The 17,951-nt window shown below is 38.7% G+C and overlaps 1 protein-coding gene across 8 annotated transcripts in view; it reads right to left on the bottom strand.

Annotated features, from left to right (window-relative positions):
* The window catches only part of wake (ankyrin repeat and fibronectin type III domain containing protein wide awake), a 42,332-nt gene extending 24,677 nt beyond the window's left edge, over positions 1-17,655 (bottom strand). The window contains exon 1 of one of the 8 annotated variants that reach the window (XM_022082775.2): positions 16,961-17,655. In XM_022082775.2, coding sequence (XP_021938467.2) covers positions 16,961-17,006 — 46 coding nt within the window. In that variant the 5' untranslated portion in view covers positions 17,007-17,655. Of the gene's footprint in view, positions 1-5,057; positions 5,512-16,960 lie in introns of those variants that run through there. The other 7 variants (XM_022082777.2, XM_022082776.2, XM_087349832.1 and 4 more) reach the window with 7 other exon arrangements.
* Positions 17,656-17,951: the final 296 nt, after the last annotated feature.

The raw sequence follows: 17,951 nt of genomic DNA, 5'->3' as shown, positions 1-17,951 counted from the left end.
CGTCATGTCAACATTTCAAGAACAATCTAAGACAGGATAATTCGTAAGACAGGAGAAACTGATAACGTTCTGATATGAGATATCCCCAGGAACACGGCTGTCAAAGACGGGGTTTATCCTGTTCTGATTCAAAGCGGTCGTTATGTACGTGAATGTGTCATCCTTGAAAGATTTCACAACTTAAGTCTTTTTCAAAGACTCCGTGAATCTACGTGCTGCCAGATGCCAGACAGCAAATGAGGGGTGCAGACTGCACGACCTGCAAAACCCCAGTCGGAAAAGCAATGCTTTCCAGCCGAACTTAAAGAAAACTTATCCAATAATGTAGTTTGTTGGTCGGCCAAGTTTCCAATCAGAACACCTAGAAACAGCCAGATGCAGGAGACACACACACACACAGAGATAACTGTTCTGCAGTAATTTATATTTCCTTTTCTCAAAATGAGAAAAGGAAGCCATAACAAATCCTTTATTTTTTAGGAAGAAAGCTTGCAACAATTCGGTTTTTAATCATCTGTCTTCACGTCTCGTTCCTAAAAACCTTAAAATGAAACACAACACTGCCCGTTATTTTATATGGATATAAAACTGTCTTTTGCGCGGCTGTGAACATGATACTGGACATTTTAATTTCATAAAAGGCGGGATAAGTTTCGATTGGTTGAGAGTTTATCAAGTTTCTCAGGAAGGGTTATGTTCAATGAGACATTAAAACTGTTAATATATTTTAAGAGAATTTCAGTCGTGGCTGAATTTAAAAAAAAAATGGTAAAATCCGTGACAAATAATAATTTTTGTGTGACATGATATAATTTGCCATCCCTAAAACATATAGGAATATCGATTAGCTGTTACCTCCGACTCATCACTGTAATATAGGAATATCGATTAGGTGTTACCACATACTATTTATTGCAATCATCCGATCACACAGGAATATCGATTAGCCTTTACCATAGACTATTTGGAGTCTGAGGACGCCACCGGTGTGGTTCGTATGTGTTTTAAAAATAAAAATAGCAAGCTTCCTGTCCAGTCGAGCGTTGGGATAGTTTTTTACTCGCTCTGTTCAAAGGAGGGGGAGGCGTAGGTCAACAGAATTACCGCGGAACGAAGCAGAGGGAGGGGCGAGGAGCAAATTGCAAAGCCCTTTTTTCGATTAATATTCAAATCCCGACAGTTTTAATCCTCATTAAGCCTGAAACATGAGTAACACAAATTACAAGTTTCTCTGAAGAGATTTTAGGTTATCACGCCGACAAGTACGAAAATAGCAGTCTTCTGGAAATAGCTTCCTGCCTTCATCATCACCAGGGACTCTCAAAGTCACGAAGTAAACTTGAGTATCTACAATTTTAAGTGTTTCAAACGTTCAATTGTGTAGATCAGGGGTGGCCAACCCAAATGATCTTTCGGGCCACTTTGGAAATGCATCATAACTCCGCGGGCCACATATAAAATTATATATCCCCATATTAGATTTAGATACACTATAGACATTTTTTTGGAGTGAAAAATTGAAACATAATGAGTTATTATTATTGTGTTTACTATTATTCTTACATGTAAACATAGATAATATAATAATACTACTTTGGCCATTATAAAATAAATATATTTTGTAAAAGTGTGATGAATCTCGCGGGCCGGAAAAATGTTCAAGGCGGGCCGCGAGTTGGCCACCCCTGGTGTAGATTTTCAATTGACGAGTTCCGAGGCAGTACTCCAAGAATTCATACTCTCAACGTGTTGCTATTTTTTAACACACAAAGTACTTCATCGTACTAAAGTTATCGGTATAATCAGTCATAAAATTAGGCCTACATGAATCGTGTTGAGTTTAATAATAACATTTCTTTTAAACTAGCAGACAACAAGCCTGACAGAAGTCTTTGTCACACCACTTCGGTGACCTAGGAGCAAATGGGAATATAATATTGAAACAGGGAGTGAGGTTATGGGCTGGATTCATCTCGCTCAGTTAAGGTCCAATGCCAGGCTCTTGTGACCAAGTTACTGAACATTAAGATTTCATGAAAGGCAAAGAATTTCTTATACAACTGATCAACTATCACTTTCTTAAGGCCCTTGCTAACTCGATACAGTTAATTCGGCTTCACTTGTGACGTAAATTTGAAATTATTTCTTCGGAACTGTTTTAGAACACATACATCATGATCTCGAAGTAAAATTTATATTTGATCAAGACTTTAGTTCTCACAATTAATTTATTAGTAATAAAGTGCAAAGTTCAAGAACATAATTAGTTTATAGCCACCCTGAAATATTTTATATGATGTAAGATTCCAGTATCGGGGCAAGTCCTAGAAACTGCTGCCTCCGCAAGAAGATTAAATAAAACGCTACGTTAACTTCATTAAAGCAAATATCAGGTTCGTCCTCCCCTCAACTTTTGAATTAACTTCGTTATATAAGAGGTTCAACAGATGGATTCTAGGAATACAGAACCTCAGTTCTATGATGTGGATTAAAGAGAAAACGAAACATTAGCGCAGTTCAATTCCATTTCATTATCTTTCAGAGTTCCCGATTAAACAGATGATTCTTTATTTCAAAAGCGACCTTTTAATTGCTACTAAAACCTCTTGAGTCATCATGTTCCAAATATTTATCCACTTTGCTGAATTGCGTTCTCTACACAGAAGACTGCATTCGTCTGTCACCGGGTTTTTGAACTCCTAATATTTTTATACATGGTTACGTTGTTTTTCAATTATTGAACATTTTTGTAAAATCAAAATCAGATATGAATTAACCTACTGCTCTGTTTTAAAGTTATAAATACATGAAGAAGATATCATCTTAAGAAGATTACAAAATTACAGCTATGTACACTTTCATCCAAGTTTTTCAAGAAATAGAACAACCAGACGGTCGTCAGATATCAGGTTCTCACGACCCTCTGGGATATTGTAAATTGTATATCGACGTTTCGGAGGTACTTGCTGCATCCACCCACAGGGCGATCATCAGCATCATCGTCCTTATGACGGAGGCAGTAGGTATCTCTCAAACGTCGGTCTACTTCCACGAAAATCCCAGGATATCCTAGAAGGTTGTCATTTTCAACCACAGGGTCATAATAATAAATGTGCAAGTTCTGAAATAAATATTAATGACTTGTACTGAGGTGGAAGATCTTCACATCCATCAAGCCACGAATTCATATTTCTACGTATCTTTAGCTAACAGTAATATAACAATAAATATAACGCGTTAGACAGTACAGTAGACGTTTTTTCTACAAAAAAAAATTCCAGTCATCGTCAGGGGAAAAACTGCATGGATGGATCTGACAGAATGTTGGTCGCGTGGTTTTGACTTCTGTAAACCGTGTGACTGCTGAATAAAATAATATAAACTAGGTTACTGTGAAAACGGGGCGTGGGATCCATCACGGTGAAGCTGTGAACTCAAAATACACAAACCGAATAATCAGATTCGAGTAGTGTAATCACGTAAGCTGAAACGCGCGTCTGAAAGAAGACTACTTCAGTTACAAGAGCTTCTGTGAATGGATATACTCGATTTTAGTTACGTTCTCGTACAAGACGCGGATCTGAATTTTCTTTTAAAGTTAATGTTGGCTGAACTAAAATCTGTTCTGTAAGTCAATAATAACAGCGAGGCGAGAATAAAATATGGACGAGGGGAGAGGGCAGAAATTATGGTACGACGAAGGGGGGGTGTCCGAGCGCCTTCAGCCTTCAGACAAGATCAATTTTAACCACAAATTTCGATTACTAAACGCCAACTTCATAATTTCGATAAAATTACATTTACAAATGAATAACACGAAAGAAAAATTCTCTCAAATTTTAATCTGTAAAGAACAGTCTCAACTGAAAGCAAAGTATAAAATATCGATGGCGGATTTCTGGTTTGTGATACCACATGGTCTTTTACGTGGTTACCGACGTTTAGGTGGAATATGGAGTCACAACCTATTCACCGCTACTAGAAACTTAAATCTCAAAATATGAAAACCTGAAACCAAACCAGAGTTTACAGATCAATCAAAGCTGTATTATTGTTACGTGCTGTGTGCATGGTTTTTTTTAATTTAAAATAAATTTAATGAGGAAATATCACTCGTAGTCGAACTGTAGTGTTCCCTGTGTTTCCCCTTAAATTCTTATAACTTAACAAAGCACGGAAATGCGGCTTTGGGATTTCCGTACAAAGTGTGGTTTACGCCGTAGCATTACATTTATCATCTCAGATTACATTACCCTCCCTTCCGTTCCCCCGTCTTTCTAACTTATGTCGCCTTTCAGTAAAAATACAGATTAATTTATGAGCGATGTATAGTAGCCTACGTCCTTACAAAGCGACTGTCATCTCACGTATTATGTGGTAAAATGTAAAGCTGTCCTCCTACACGCCATGTTGGCGGTTGGGTGGAGAGACGGGTATAGCTCCTACTAGTTCTTGACCTCGGCGATAGATGGGGGTGAGTGGTTAGCGTCAAGCTCCGGCCGCAATTTAACGACGTTATTCTTGTGCTGTGAGTGCCACATCAAAAATCATTACACTGGATAAAACGAACAGCAACGAAATAAAACTCGGTGTTATAAGCAACAGGCAATTTGTTTGTAAACACGAGAGAGGCATAGCTAGATTGGACGCAGCTTATGTTCACGAACTCTTTGTATTCTTTCCCTGTTTTAATTTTAATGTCTCCCCACAAGGTCGAAGTCCGGATGTTGCTACAACTAACATTGGAAATGAAAAACAACTACGCAGTTACGCAGCCAAGTGCTTTAAAATCCATTTGTATATTTTATAATATTCTGCCGAAATTCCAAAAATCAATAAAAATTCGAGTACTTCAGGTCGAGATTAATTGGATAGGAAATTAATGATAAAAACGAAGGGAACATAATTACTTCGGTCGTAGTGATATTTAAATTATGCAATCAATCAATCAATCAATTAATCACGAGACTTTCTAACCAACCAGATATTCCTACAACTAGTCACAGTCTACTAGTGACAGTCAGTTCGTTGTTAACAGCTGTATTTCATAATCATACCATAATGGTGCATAAAACCTACTGGAGCTCCTTAATGGCAATACGTCAACATATCAATCAATCAATCAATCAATAATTACAGTATTACACTATCACTTCACTGCACTGAACACGGTTTTGTGACGAGATTTCCACATATGAACTAGTTCCAATCACAAGTCACATTTCCACTTTAAACGTATCACTTTTCTTTTTCCAACCTTAAATTTTGTCATGTATTCATCAAACGCCATCTTAATCCTTCAAATGAAACGTCACTCAAACAACAATGCACGTCCCGACAGCCACCACGTTGTCCATATTATCAAAATAAACAAATAAAAGGCGAAACAGAATTCCCTACTCGGAACTCCAGGCCCTGCGTTTGTAATTGGACGTGCATACGAACTGCAATCTGCTTGGTCGCACACACTACGTTGTGTGTCACATCCTGGCAATGGTCTACTGCAACCTTTCTTCTTTTGTTTCCTGTTGTAAAAGGGGGATGTTAAATGCGCATTACTATAATGCTTGGAAATCGTGTGGGAATGCAACAAGGAACAGCCTACTGACATGCAATGTATGCTAATGACAGCAATAAACGCACATATTCGTAATGAATGGCAATGAAGTACTGTAGAAAAAAAGTCTCTTTCGTCTACCCATCTCAATATAGGTCATCAGCGGGCCACGTATTAGGAACCATTGCTTTAAAGTAAAATACAACTGTCTCGAAGTGAGGCATTCTGTTGTGGAATCCTGCTATCAACGCTGAAGACTGGACAGGATATTAACAAATGTGTCACTTATATTAACTACGTAAACTACGCTTAAGAACGTGGAGTACTTAGACGTTTATCAAGATAAGACAATTTTATTATTATAATTTTTAATATTTTTGCATTTTAACACGCCTCTAAAAAACAATATCTTAACCTCACAATATTATATCAAATCTAAAACTTCTTGACGATGGTGAAGAGTCAATTGAATAAAAATTTTCTTGGATATTATCCATCGTCTAGTAAATATATAAACGTAAAACGACGTTTCGTCCGGAGATAGGGATTAGCTCTATCTAGTGGGCCCAACTGTGTAGGAACCTGAAGACGGAGATAGAGTCCCATCTCCGAAACGACGTTTTACGTTTTATATTTACTAGACGATGGATAATATCCAAGTAAATTTTTATTCAATTCAATTCTTAATTTTTATCATAATCGTGTCCTGCCTGATGATGTTTATATGTTAGACCGAAGCATGTGTATATATTGTAGTTACCAATAATACGTCACTGATATAAAATAAATATGTTGTGTACACGCAAGTAATTCTTATTGTAAGAGTGGTTTCAGCAGCAGGACATAACGTTCTTTAACGACACTTCCTGAAGACATTTGTTTCTTTTACCCTGGATTCCTTCGTGTCACGCTTTCTTCATCGAATTATCATTATCCTCGCTTTCGTAACATCCGTGTAGAAGAGGATAAACTGAAGAACTAGTGGTTCGTAATCAGCTGGTGGAGAAACAACTTTAGCCAGGATATGTCGACGGATTCTCCAACGCAGTTCTGATGAAGGCAGACCGACAATGCGCTGTTCACATTTTGGTCTTACACGGGCGTATCCCCTGAAAACACAACTTCCGTCTTCGGTTATGAGACACGTAGAATGTTGAAAAATCTTCTCACGTTTATATACACATCGTTGTAGCCATCTTCACGGAAAATATGCAATGGTTCGGCTTCCAAAATCGCCAAAACATTATTCACCCTGAAGATGGCAACGGCAATGTTTGCCGAAACGTCGGATAATTTTCAACATTAGACGTAGTTCATCGTCGAAAGCCAAAGTCGTGCTATCAACTCCAGTCGCGAAAACCTATGGCCAAAAATCCCTCCGGAAGGTTGGTATACACACCCACAAGACATCAAAGTTCACAATAAAACGATCCGTACTGTTATCGCCGTTAAAACTTCAAATGCCTCACACATACGTGTTGTTTGCAATCATATTAAATTGGCTTACAACAAGAAACTTGAGGCAAAGGAAGCAAATACACGGAACACGAGACATTCCACTTTGCTAATTAAAAGCATTTTAGGTTAATTCTCATCCATGTTGTGGGTGTGTGTTCAGGGCTCGTCTTACGTCAACTATTGATAATGATATGTGCTAGGCTGAGGCCACGTTGGATGCAAATTTGTGAGGTTGCTGGTCAGTTTTTGCTCGTAAGTATTCCTACGAACAGCGCGTTCACACTGAAACGACTGCATGCAATTGGTTTTGATCTAACATTGGACTCTAACAGTCATGGATAAGTAAAATTCCTGCCTTCCGCAAAAATAGTACTATTAAATTACTATTTCTTCAAGAAGGTAGACATTCTGGAACCATATTTTTTCCCCCGAATATTTCCGAATGAACTATGGACTTTTATTTATAATTGATAAAAATTACTCTACGTCTAAAACAGCACGAAATTTTTAAATAAAATATTACAATATCCAAAAAAATTACCCACTTACCTATTCATCTACCCATAAATCCCAACATCGTTCTCTGCTTTACTATTTATTTTTCCAAACTGGGTCTTAATGTGTTACTGAATTGATAACGAGTTCGTCAGATGATACAATATAAAAATATCGCAAGATGTAGGTAAATAATATACTTATCAATCAGTTTTATTTGTACATACATTTGGAATAAGAGACGCACGGATAACTAATTATTACACCCTTCGCATTAGTATCATAAATGTGATGTTTCCTCTTTGATTCAGGGTGTACATGACAACGTAGAATCTCAGCGCCACAAGGCAATTAATCAAGTTTTCCAACCATACGAACTGAAAGCAAAAGCTGAAATTGCTATTCATAACACACCACGAGCTTTATCTGCAATTACGGAAGAACAGAGCTTTGATAACGTAACGCATTGGCATATGGCAATTAATTATGACGCAGCAACTATTAACACTGCAATTATATGCCATTTGGCACACATTAACTCAAAACTAAATGTCAGATAATATTTTATATGATTCAATGTAGGTACCTATTATCAACAATCCATATCGGTAACCTGTAAATCTTTCACTAATTTCTTTTCGTTCCAAAAACTAACTACGAGCGTGATTTGTCCCAGTCATTCGAAATACATTAATTATCGTCCGAATAATAGTTTTAGATTCAGTCCGTACCGCAAAGAATACACTACACTTCACCATTACGAATAAGTTTGCTAACTCTGTTTAAGGAAATAATTTCTGAAGATATCCGTCTTCTGGGTTGTTGCGCTGTGTAGTCTGGTCGATGTTTACCAACATTTCAGAGGTCAAACTGCCTCCGTCATCAGGGCGATGAGTATGAAGATTTCTGTCTTCTGGGTTGTTGCGCTGTGTAGTCTGGTCGATGTTTACCAACGTTTCGGAGGTCATACTGCCTCCGTCATCAGAGCGCAACAACCCAGAAGACAGAAAAATTCAATACGAAACGCTGTGGAAACCTCAAATCTTACATATATTTAATATTCTCGTTTTTTCCTTGTCATATCTATAGCCGACTTCTGAACACTCAAGTCTTACGAAATAATTTCTGTTTACACTGAGAATCATATGAAACATAAATAAAATATGTGAGCAAAATTGAAAATTATTGATAAAATTTGGGGCACATATAATTTCCACCGGCCTTTTGTACGTCTTTTATACAACAATAATCAAGAAATAAAAATATATTTGACATCAATTGCGGTGTGTCCAGTATTTACAAATATATTAGCGTGTTTCGGGTGTCATTAGATTGTTTATTAATTTTAAAGACGAATGTGAAAGCTGACACCTAGATACGTGAAGAGCATTTCAATAAATTTAGTCAACATGGAGTCACATCGTTCTGCTTGTAGGCGTTACACCAACTATTTGCCTTATATGAAAACCTGAGCTCGGGTTTTCTAAACGCACCTCACAAAGTAACTTCACACGTTCAGGTAATAAATTTCTCACAGCGACGAATATGAAGATGGCTGTCTTCTGGGATGTTGCGTAGTGTAGCCTAATATAAGTTTACCTATGTTCCAGGTCGTTCGCCCTGCTGATGAAGGCAGTAAGCACCTCAACACGTCTCAGATAAAAAAAAATTGCCTGCGTCTTCAGGAATGAAGTGGTATCTACCTACAAGTCCACAAGGCGTTACAACCCAGAAGACCAACATCGATATTTTCACTGTCGTGAGAATCTGAGACGTGTATGTGAACCTGTCTGCCATAGGAGATTCAATTTAGCATTGTCTTTAATAAGGCAGGTTTAATAAATTATACTAATGTATAACTTTACGGTTTGCGAGTTTATAAGAAAGGACAGACATAGTCCTGGGTCTTGAACACGTTGAACAACCCCTTCCTACTAAGATATTTAACTTACCCATACACCCCGAGTAAAAATTTCTGGTTGGATTTGTATTCAAAACAAATTAATCCTAAATCTATCTACCTGTGGTCATCGTAGATTTCTGAATCATATAGCAATTTCGTGCAGTGGGGATAATTGTAGGTTCCGGTCGAGGGGATGTTTCCCCCCTCCCCACCTGGTTCTGCAGGGTTCATGCGAAGACACTGAAGACTGGTGCCAAGTGCTCACCCGGTGGAACTATACAATGAATACAGCAGAAGTAGGTTATCTGTGGCACTGTCCGCTCGCCACGAGAGGTCCCGCTGGGTGTGTGATGGGGATGAAAGGCTAAGCTATAATTTTTCATCCCTCAAAAACTATTCATGTACACAATGCACTGCACTATTGGAAACTTATTTTTATTTTTATTTAGTGTTCTGTCTGACGACAGGTCCATATGAACAGGATCCTTCCATCCTTTTCTCGGACTGGGACCTGTTCATATACGTTCTTGGCAGATGATCCAGAAGTGGTTTGCCATTGCCTTCTTCTGTGTGTGAATGGAGTAATTGTTGGGATGCCACGGAGGAAAACTCCGTGTTGCCTAGACCACGGCCTTGCCCAACACAAGTTATAAATTCGGGCACCGCTGGGAATGGAACCCGAGACCCCAGGATTACAAGGCCAGCGTTCTATCCGCTAGACCACCGTGGCTGTTATTGGAAACTACCAAAATGCAATGTGTTTGGAATAGTAATATGAGTGCGCATGAGCAGTAAGATCAGTCTGCTCTGTTCTTTCTACCCAGCGGACTTACTGTAGCACGCGTACAGTACAAAAGCCTTGCCTTATTAGAATAAGTGAAACAATCGAGACTCGTGCGGCGATTGACTAATTGGTAAGTTAAGAGAGGCACGACTAAGGTGAAACATCAAAGGTTCCCGCCAGGAGACGTAGTTTTGTAACCACTTTAGTACTGAAACTGTTTTCGGAGTCTTTCAGGGCGGCGTTGGCAGATTTCGCTTCAGAAGTTGTCCTCACACATACATATAAACGAATTATTTCGCACAGAAGTTTTACAGAGAATTTTTGCTTCACTAAATCAACTTAAGTGCAAAATATAGAGTTTTAAACTCGATACGAAGTGTGGAAAGCCAACGGCATGTGACAATAGCTCTCCTACAAATGACAATCGATGAAATTGTGTGAACCTCGGATCCCACAACCTCCGGTTCCGTAGTTCTGCTATAGTGTGTTCCACAATATTCAATAATTTGTGTAAGTAAACCTCAAGTTTAAAGAAGTATTTCGAAGCTTTACGACCGCTCAAATAACACATTTTCAATATTTCTTTAGGAGGTAAATCCGACGATAAGAGATCACTTGGAAAACTTAGGCATAGATGGGATGATAATATTAAAATAGAACTTAAATACATAGGATGTTAGGATATGGAATATATTATATTCTATTAATCCAGCGGAATGCTGTCGTGAACACAGTAACAAGTTTTTCAGGACTATGAACCACATCTCTAACCAAGGGCAGTTATTTTGTAGACTGATAATGCCAAATTCTGGACTTGGTGAAAAAGTTCAGGCCCACATACTATCCGATACCAGGATGTGAAGGGTTGTTCCCCTAGAGGCAAAGCGGCCGGAACGTGAAACTTATCACCCATCTGTATCTAGTGCAGAGGTCAGGAATGCGTCCAGCTTTACACCTCGCCTCGACGAAGTGGGGCTTCGTCCGTGAGTAAACTTCATAAGATGAAGTTTATAAAGAACACTCCGAAAGATGTACGATAAGCAGAAATTGTCGAAAAGCAATCCGGAGGAATCAAACGGTGTGAAATGTGATAAAAAAAACGTATGCAGTCAACGTAAGCGGAACAGAGCGAATCGACCAACCTTCAGGCCAATCTTAGAGACGGCATCTCATGCAATTAGAGACGCATCGGAGAGCTAGCTTCCGACCCATCGCTTGCATCTCGACAAATGCGATTACATTTTGGTTGAGATCCGTATAAATCCTCAACTCGTTTGCATACTTATTTACCTGTGGTTTATTTAACGATGATGTCAGTGGCTCAGACCATACGGAATCAAATCAAAGAATGATTAATAATTAATTAATTAATTTGTTCCTAACGAAACTAAAATTGCACGAAAAGCTTTCGGGTTCAGTTTTGTGTTAGTACAAATGCGCAACGAACGTTTCATTCGACTCTGTGTGTGACCTCCAATATAACACAACGGCTTGTTTCAGTCGTACCACCAGCAAAGACTTAAATGTGTTCATACTTTCACGCGTCCAAATACACCGAGTCATGATTTTTCATCACGCCACCACCAAAAAACTTCGCCCGTCGCCATGTTGTAATTTTAATTTTTCTATCACATCCTGTCAACATTTTGATGACCTCTCCCCCTGCCTCGTGGTTTGGCTAAACAATTTTGAAAAAAAAAAAACCTTACGACCCACTCACTGCCTTTGTACGCTTCTTATTGGAATTCACTCAATGAAGTTTCTAAAAAACGGTATTCAGTTAAATAGTTTAAAAATGTTAACGGTGAAACCACACAAGTCAATTGTCTCCTTGTGAAACTGGCTTATAAAAATCATCTTCTATCTACCATACATGATCCGAATATGCTCTGTCTGGCCAAAACTGGGACGTTGTACATTGCGTGATGCTGTACTCTTATTTTAGCCGAATTTTAATCGATAACGGAGAGTATAACTGACACAGAAGTTCAGAAGCGAACTTCTAATTGGCTGTGTTACTCCGTCCTTGATACCATGAAACTGTTGTCGTGTTACCTGCATATAAAAGAGCGTACCGCTTTTGGAAATCACGTCGTTCCTTATTCCAGTCACTTTGCGCGAACATCGCGGTGGCACTTAAACCTAAATTTATAGTCTGTGTGTAGACGAAACGTGTTAAGTCCAGTTATCTCTATTTTGATAGATGTTTCTTGCGTTCATCGTCTCCAGACTGAGCAGTGACTCGGTCGTCCATAAATTTGAAGACTGGAGGAGCTTTTAAAATAGGATTTTTTACTCACAATGCAAGCATTCCTCTTAACAACAATCTGAGTTTAACTTTGTCACACAGAGTGGGGTGCAGGGTGGACCCCCTCTATTGATTTGGACATAGGAAAACTTCAAGGCCAATGACCTCATCGCCCTGGTTGCAGAACCAGCGAACGCCTCGGAAACGTCGGAGAACTACTACCAAAAGAGACACGACGCTACAACCCAGACGACAGCATCTTCTTATACGTCGCACACATTTTATGGCAAATAAAATAAGAATATTGAATTCCAACTTCTTATCATTCGCCCTCAAAACAAGTTGGGTAAAAATAGAACAAAGTTACACATCACGCTCAGTTCGAACATAACACAGCAGAGAAGATATTGATAAAAGTTATAATAAATATCAGTACGTACTGATTACTCTGTGTAATTTATCCCCAGCTTCTATATTGTTGTTATAATGGGCTGAGATATCGAGATACGTACGCATTTGATATCAGAATGTCAGTTCCCCCAGTATGTCATGCCTTGCGGCTATACACACGCGGTTTCTGCTGAAAGGTAGTCGTCTATTATGCATAAAAGGGCATTATGTTGGCGAGGTAACTGGCTTTGTGTACATCCTACAGAGAGAGAGTAAGCAGACTAACACTACAGTCATGAATTTGCTATGATTTTGATTTAGGGTTATACAGGTTGTTCAAAATATCTCCATACAATACACACGTTTTCGCAAGTCTACAACATGAAAAGATTGTCAGGTTATCACAGCGTGTGTTCACAACCTGAAGGTGCTGATATCTGTTAAGAATATGCAGAACTTTAAGTAAGCAGCCTTCTCTCGCATCTGGCGTTACAAACGTTAGAAACATTAGATGAGCGAGACAAGCAGAGCGCATGTAGATTATAAATACATACATTTTCTCATAAAATATTAAAGAAAGAGTCTACCTGAACGATGAACGCAAATATAGAAGGGTGATATTAAAATTAAACACAAGAAAAATATGATGGAGTCTTAAGATGGCTTTCGGTAGTCTTCCATAAACAAGGCAATGACCTTTGGGCTTTATAAGGGAAGGGAGGCAACTACTTGACTAGCTACACAACTATCAGCTTCTCAATGGAAGCTCTGCTCCATGAAGTCAGTGAGACATAAGTTCAAATGAAACACTTACGATCTTTAAAGATATGCGTTTTCTTCCCTTTTAAACTTATTAAACACGATTATTACAAAGTTAAGATTAGGTTTTGTTTTTACTCTTATGTTCAACGCTTCCTTTAATATGTTTGGTAAAAGCGGAGCTGTACTCTTAATGTTCTCATAATTTGTTTTCATCTTTGTGATGAAAATAAAGAGGGAAAAATAGAAGATTACGTAGGTACAGGCGATAAAAACCCGAGAAATAGCTTCATTTAGCAAGTTTAATTACATAATTTTAACCAGTGGTTCCATACAAAGACGCTAAGAACGAATATTAACATATTTATCCTTTGGAATAGACAACTCACCCGACATTCATGCTGTTTGGGTTGCATGATATTACCGATTTTCAATCTTGGGGCAAGTGTGATAAGGAAATATAAACACAGGACTATAGGGCGCAAAGATTCACTTAATATCACTATATCAAAGTCGTACTGACGAGATTTTATTTTAATCCTGGACGAATCTTCAGACATATTTGATTGTACATAAAGATTAGAAGAGTGGTTTTTATACAGAACAGCACGCAGCCAAATTACATAATCTTAAAAGAAATTAACGCTGTTTAAGGTGAAAAACGTTTAAACCCCATAAATACAAAATGAAGAACTACTGGCTGTTGAAGCAGCTGGTACATAGCCTATTGTTATTAAAAAGGTTAATTAAATCCAGCATAACACATGATTCAACTTGATGTACAAGTATATAAATATAACTTATATAAAACATAATTCAGAAAAATAACGGTGTCATCTACAGAACCTTACATTTTAAAATTTAATAAAAATTTAGCCTGTCACAAGAAATTATAGCCGACCCCTTTCCTCTCGTGTTGTAATTCTCAAAGAAAAGAACTACCTCAGCGCCAATAAATGTCGTCTCCCGCATTGTTCCCTCTTTCGCTTTTATTATTAAATCCATTTCATTCCACGCGACATACTGTCTTTCTTTTATGCGAGCGAGGGAAAAACCTGAGAACCGGGTAACAAACATTTTCTTTGGCATTTTTCATCTGAGGAAAATAAAATACGTACGTGACGCTCCCCCAATATGTCTGTAAAGTCTGCCTTCGCCTCTCGTTACGTCGCAAAATTCTACATACAAACGCTTACAAGCTAATTACAATCTCGCTGTTCTATACACCATTAAATTACAAATTATAAACATGCGACATTCTCTCATAACGGATATTTCTCTGCTTTGATAAGTGAATTGTAAGCACACGGCTAAATATCTAGGGCGGTGTACCCATGGCCTCTACGGGTTGAGAAAACAGGCATTGAAAGGACACGCCATAAGAAATGCCTTTTGAAAGAGCGACATTATTTCCTTCAACGTGACAAAAGCGCGTAGTGTTACTGGTCTTATTCGTTCTATATCAGATATCTAGAAATTATGACGTTCATGCAGAACATCATTTATGTCCATCTCGAGGCCCCAGACATTATTATGACTACAGTAGTTAGGCTACCTCCACGGTGGTCTAGCGGTTAGAACGCTGGCCTTGTAATCCTGGGGTCTCGGGTTCGATTCCCGGCGGTGCCCGAATTTATAACTTGTGTTGGGCAAGGCCGTGGTCTAGGCAACACGGAGTTTTCCTCTGGGGGCATCCCAACAATTACTCCATTCACACACAGAAGAAGGCAATGGCAAACCACTTCTGGATCATCTGCCAAGAATGTATATGAACAGGTCCCAGTCCGAGAAAAGGATGGAAGGATCCTGTTCATATGGACCTGTCGTCAGACAGAACACTAATAATAAAAAAGTAGTTAGGCTACCATGTGCACTTCGTGACGGTGACCTCACTGTAGTGGAGTGTCAGTCTGCACGTTGGGTACCTGACGGGGGGGCATTAAACTGTTGAAACATAAACTGATCTTCTTATCCTTGGGTTTTCGCGGCTGAATAAAATGTCAATGCTTTCGGGGGTTGAGTCGAGTTGGATGTGAAAACTATCCGATGTGTAGTCTTCAGGGCGACTGTGTTAGTTTTTTACTTCTGATCAGATCCGACAAATCTCACTTCCCGCCAACTGCCTGTCCGATATAGGGCTTAAGAAGACGCCTAACCAATATGTTTACCATGTTTGACGAAACGCTGGATAATTTTCAACATTCGGCGCGATAAAATCCCGAAAACCGAAGTTTCACACTAAACCGATTTTCTTCCAATTTCTGTGACATTATTCCTGTGGTCCTAGAGGATGCAACATCCATCATTTGCAGATTAAATATTCTTTTGTGTTTGTTATAATCATTTATTTATTTTCAAAATAAGACATTCACATTTTTGCAGATCTATCTAGTTACCTGCATAGATTTCCTATGTTAGCACTGAGGATTTCCTTTTCATCAACTGATTTTTGGTTTATTAAATAACGCTTTATCATTTGTACAGTGACGTTTGCTTGGAGGGCCCGAGGAAAATCACGAAACACCTCAGTCAATTTAGGCTGTCTTGGGCAGAGATTCGAAACCGGAACATGTAAAATATTAATTAGGAGACTAACCAGCAGATAACGATGTTTAGCCTCAGAAAATGGTCCCACAATATAAGGTTGTCTGTATTAAATCTCCATTAACGTTATTAGCTCAGCGCACTGACCTGTCAAAGTTGACGAGAATGCACCTTCATTGCAGCAGTGTCTTGACAAATCGCAATGAACGTACAAAATTTCTTAAATGTCTTTATAAATTAACTTAAATGTAAGAAACATTTTCAAGGCGACTTAAACCGGTTTACTGCCAAAAACACCAATAGAAAACCTACCACCTGGCTCCAGACGTCCGCCAAACGCAGGCTCCAACAGACCCCACCACAGCCCCGTTGCATTTATTGCTACCAGAGTAGCCACAGTCAGAACCTAATTTCAATTTTACCGCATGGCTATTATATAAGGAATTTACAGACAGAAACGCTTAAAAAATTTCGTTATGACCAGACTGCCTTATATACAGAGTGTACTTCTTCGATATAATTTGTTTCTTGTTGTGATCTGCATATAAGAATGAGGCAAACAATATTGAGACAAACCTGAACTATATATTGAACGACACAAAGTGATCTGAACGGGTTTCGAATCTGGGACTATAGCAACGATGCTCGTAGTGAACACAGATCAAAAGTCAGCAGGGTGGTAATTTAAAAGTATATGTAGGCTAGTATAAAATACTTCTGGCTTTCAAATTTTGTCGTTCCATTCTGTTCAATCAATTATACATAAAGTATACATCTAAATCTATTAAATTTTGATTTCGTCACAAAAATCACTGAACTCACCTGTTACCTTGATTCGAAGGCTTGCTCCACAAGATACGCCTCTCATGGAAGCATCAAAATGTTTTAGTAACTTCTACACACACAAAATTCCATCACACGAACCACAGGCACAGCGCTCAAAGTCTGCATGACAATAACCTACATGTTACTAGGAACATGCCGTGTCTTTTAGACACAAGGGCCATTAACCACTTCAAATTCACAAATGAAGAAACTTTTGAACTACATCCTACACGCCAACGTACTTCCATTCTTTTTGGACAAGAAAAATAACGTCGTATTGCATTCGTTTGTCACATTTTTTTTTGTTACCGAGTGCCCATGGTAACCTTTCCCTTTATATAAAAAGTGTTATTCGTATTCAAGAAGGTTTAAATACGTAAATTGTCTTAAAAAGTAAGTAACCTTGGTAAAATGCGTTTTTGTTTTGTTTTTTTCTACTGAATATCAACACGAAATTTGTTTCACTAATACCTTCACTTGCATTCCACATAGAAGGCACGAAACACCACCAGACGTTGGCATCTTCATCCAAAAAGCAAAGATCCTTTAAGATGCACACACGAACGCATGTTTTTCGTACAAACTTCACTAAATTCCTGTTTCTTCTGGAACATTAAACGGTTTCTTTGTTAGCTGATAACTCCTCCAGCAGGTAGGCAGACAGCCACTAGCGGGTGTAACCCAAGCAAACAGCCAGTCGACCAGTCAGAACAACAGGAGGTTGGATCCAGTTCTGCCCCTCGCCTCACTCCACCTCTCCCTCTACCACGAAGAGGAACTCTCTCTTTTTGTCCAGTGTCTGTGGACATCGTCGCCAAACATGATGGACTCGTGGTTGAGTTAATTTAATTTTGTTGCGTGATTTTGTACGTCTTCTCAGTGCTGGAAAGCTGAGCTAGACCATCAGCATAAACATACTTTGCGTAAAAGCAAGATTGAAGCTCCTGTTTCTGCTTTGCCTTCCCCGTGCCCATCCTCCGTGTAGAAC

Source organism: Zootermopsis nevadensis, unplaced genomic scaffold (genome assembly GCF_977971745.1).
Source record: "Zootermopsis nevadensis isolate Lab colony 2312 unplaced genomic scaffold, Znev_1.0 Znev_ptg000016l, whole genome shotgun sequence".
Lineage (NCBI taxonomy): Eukaryota > Metazoa > Arthropoda > Insecta > Blattodea > Termopsidae > Zootermopsis > Zootermopsis nevadensis.
The sequence above is the reverse complement of the archived record's forward strand: the minus strand, read 5'-3'. Positions and strand labels throughout refer to the sequence as shown.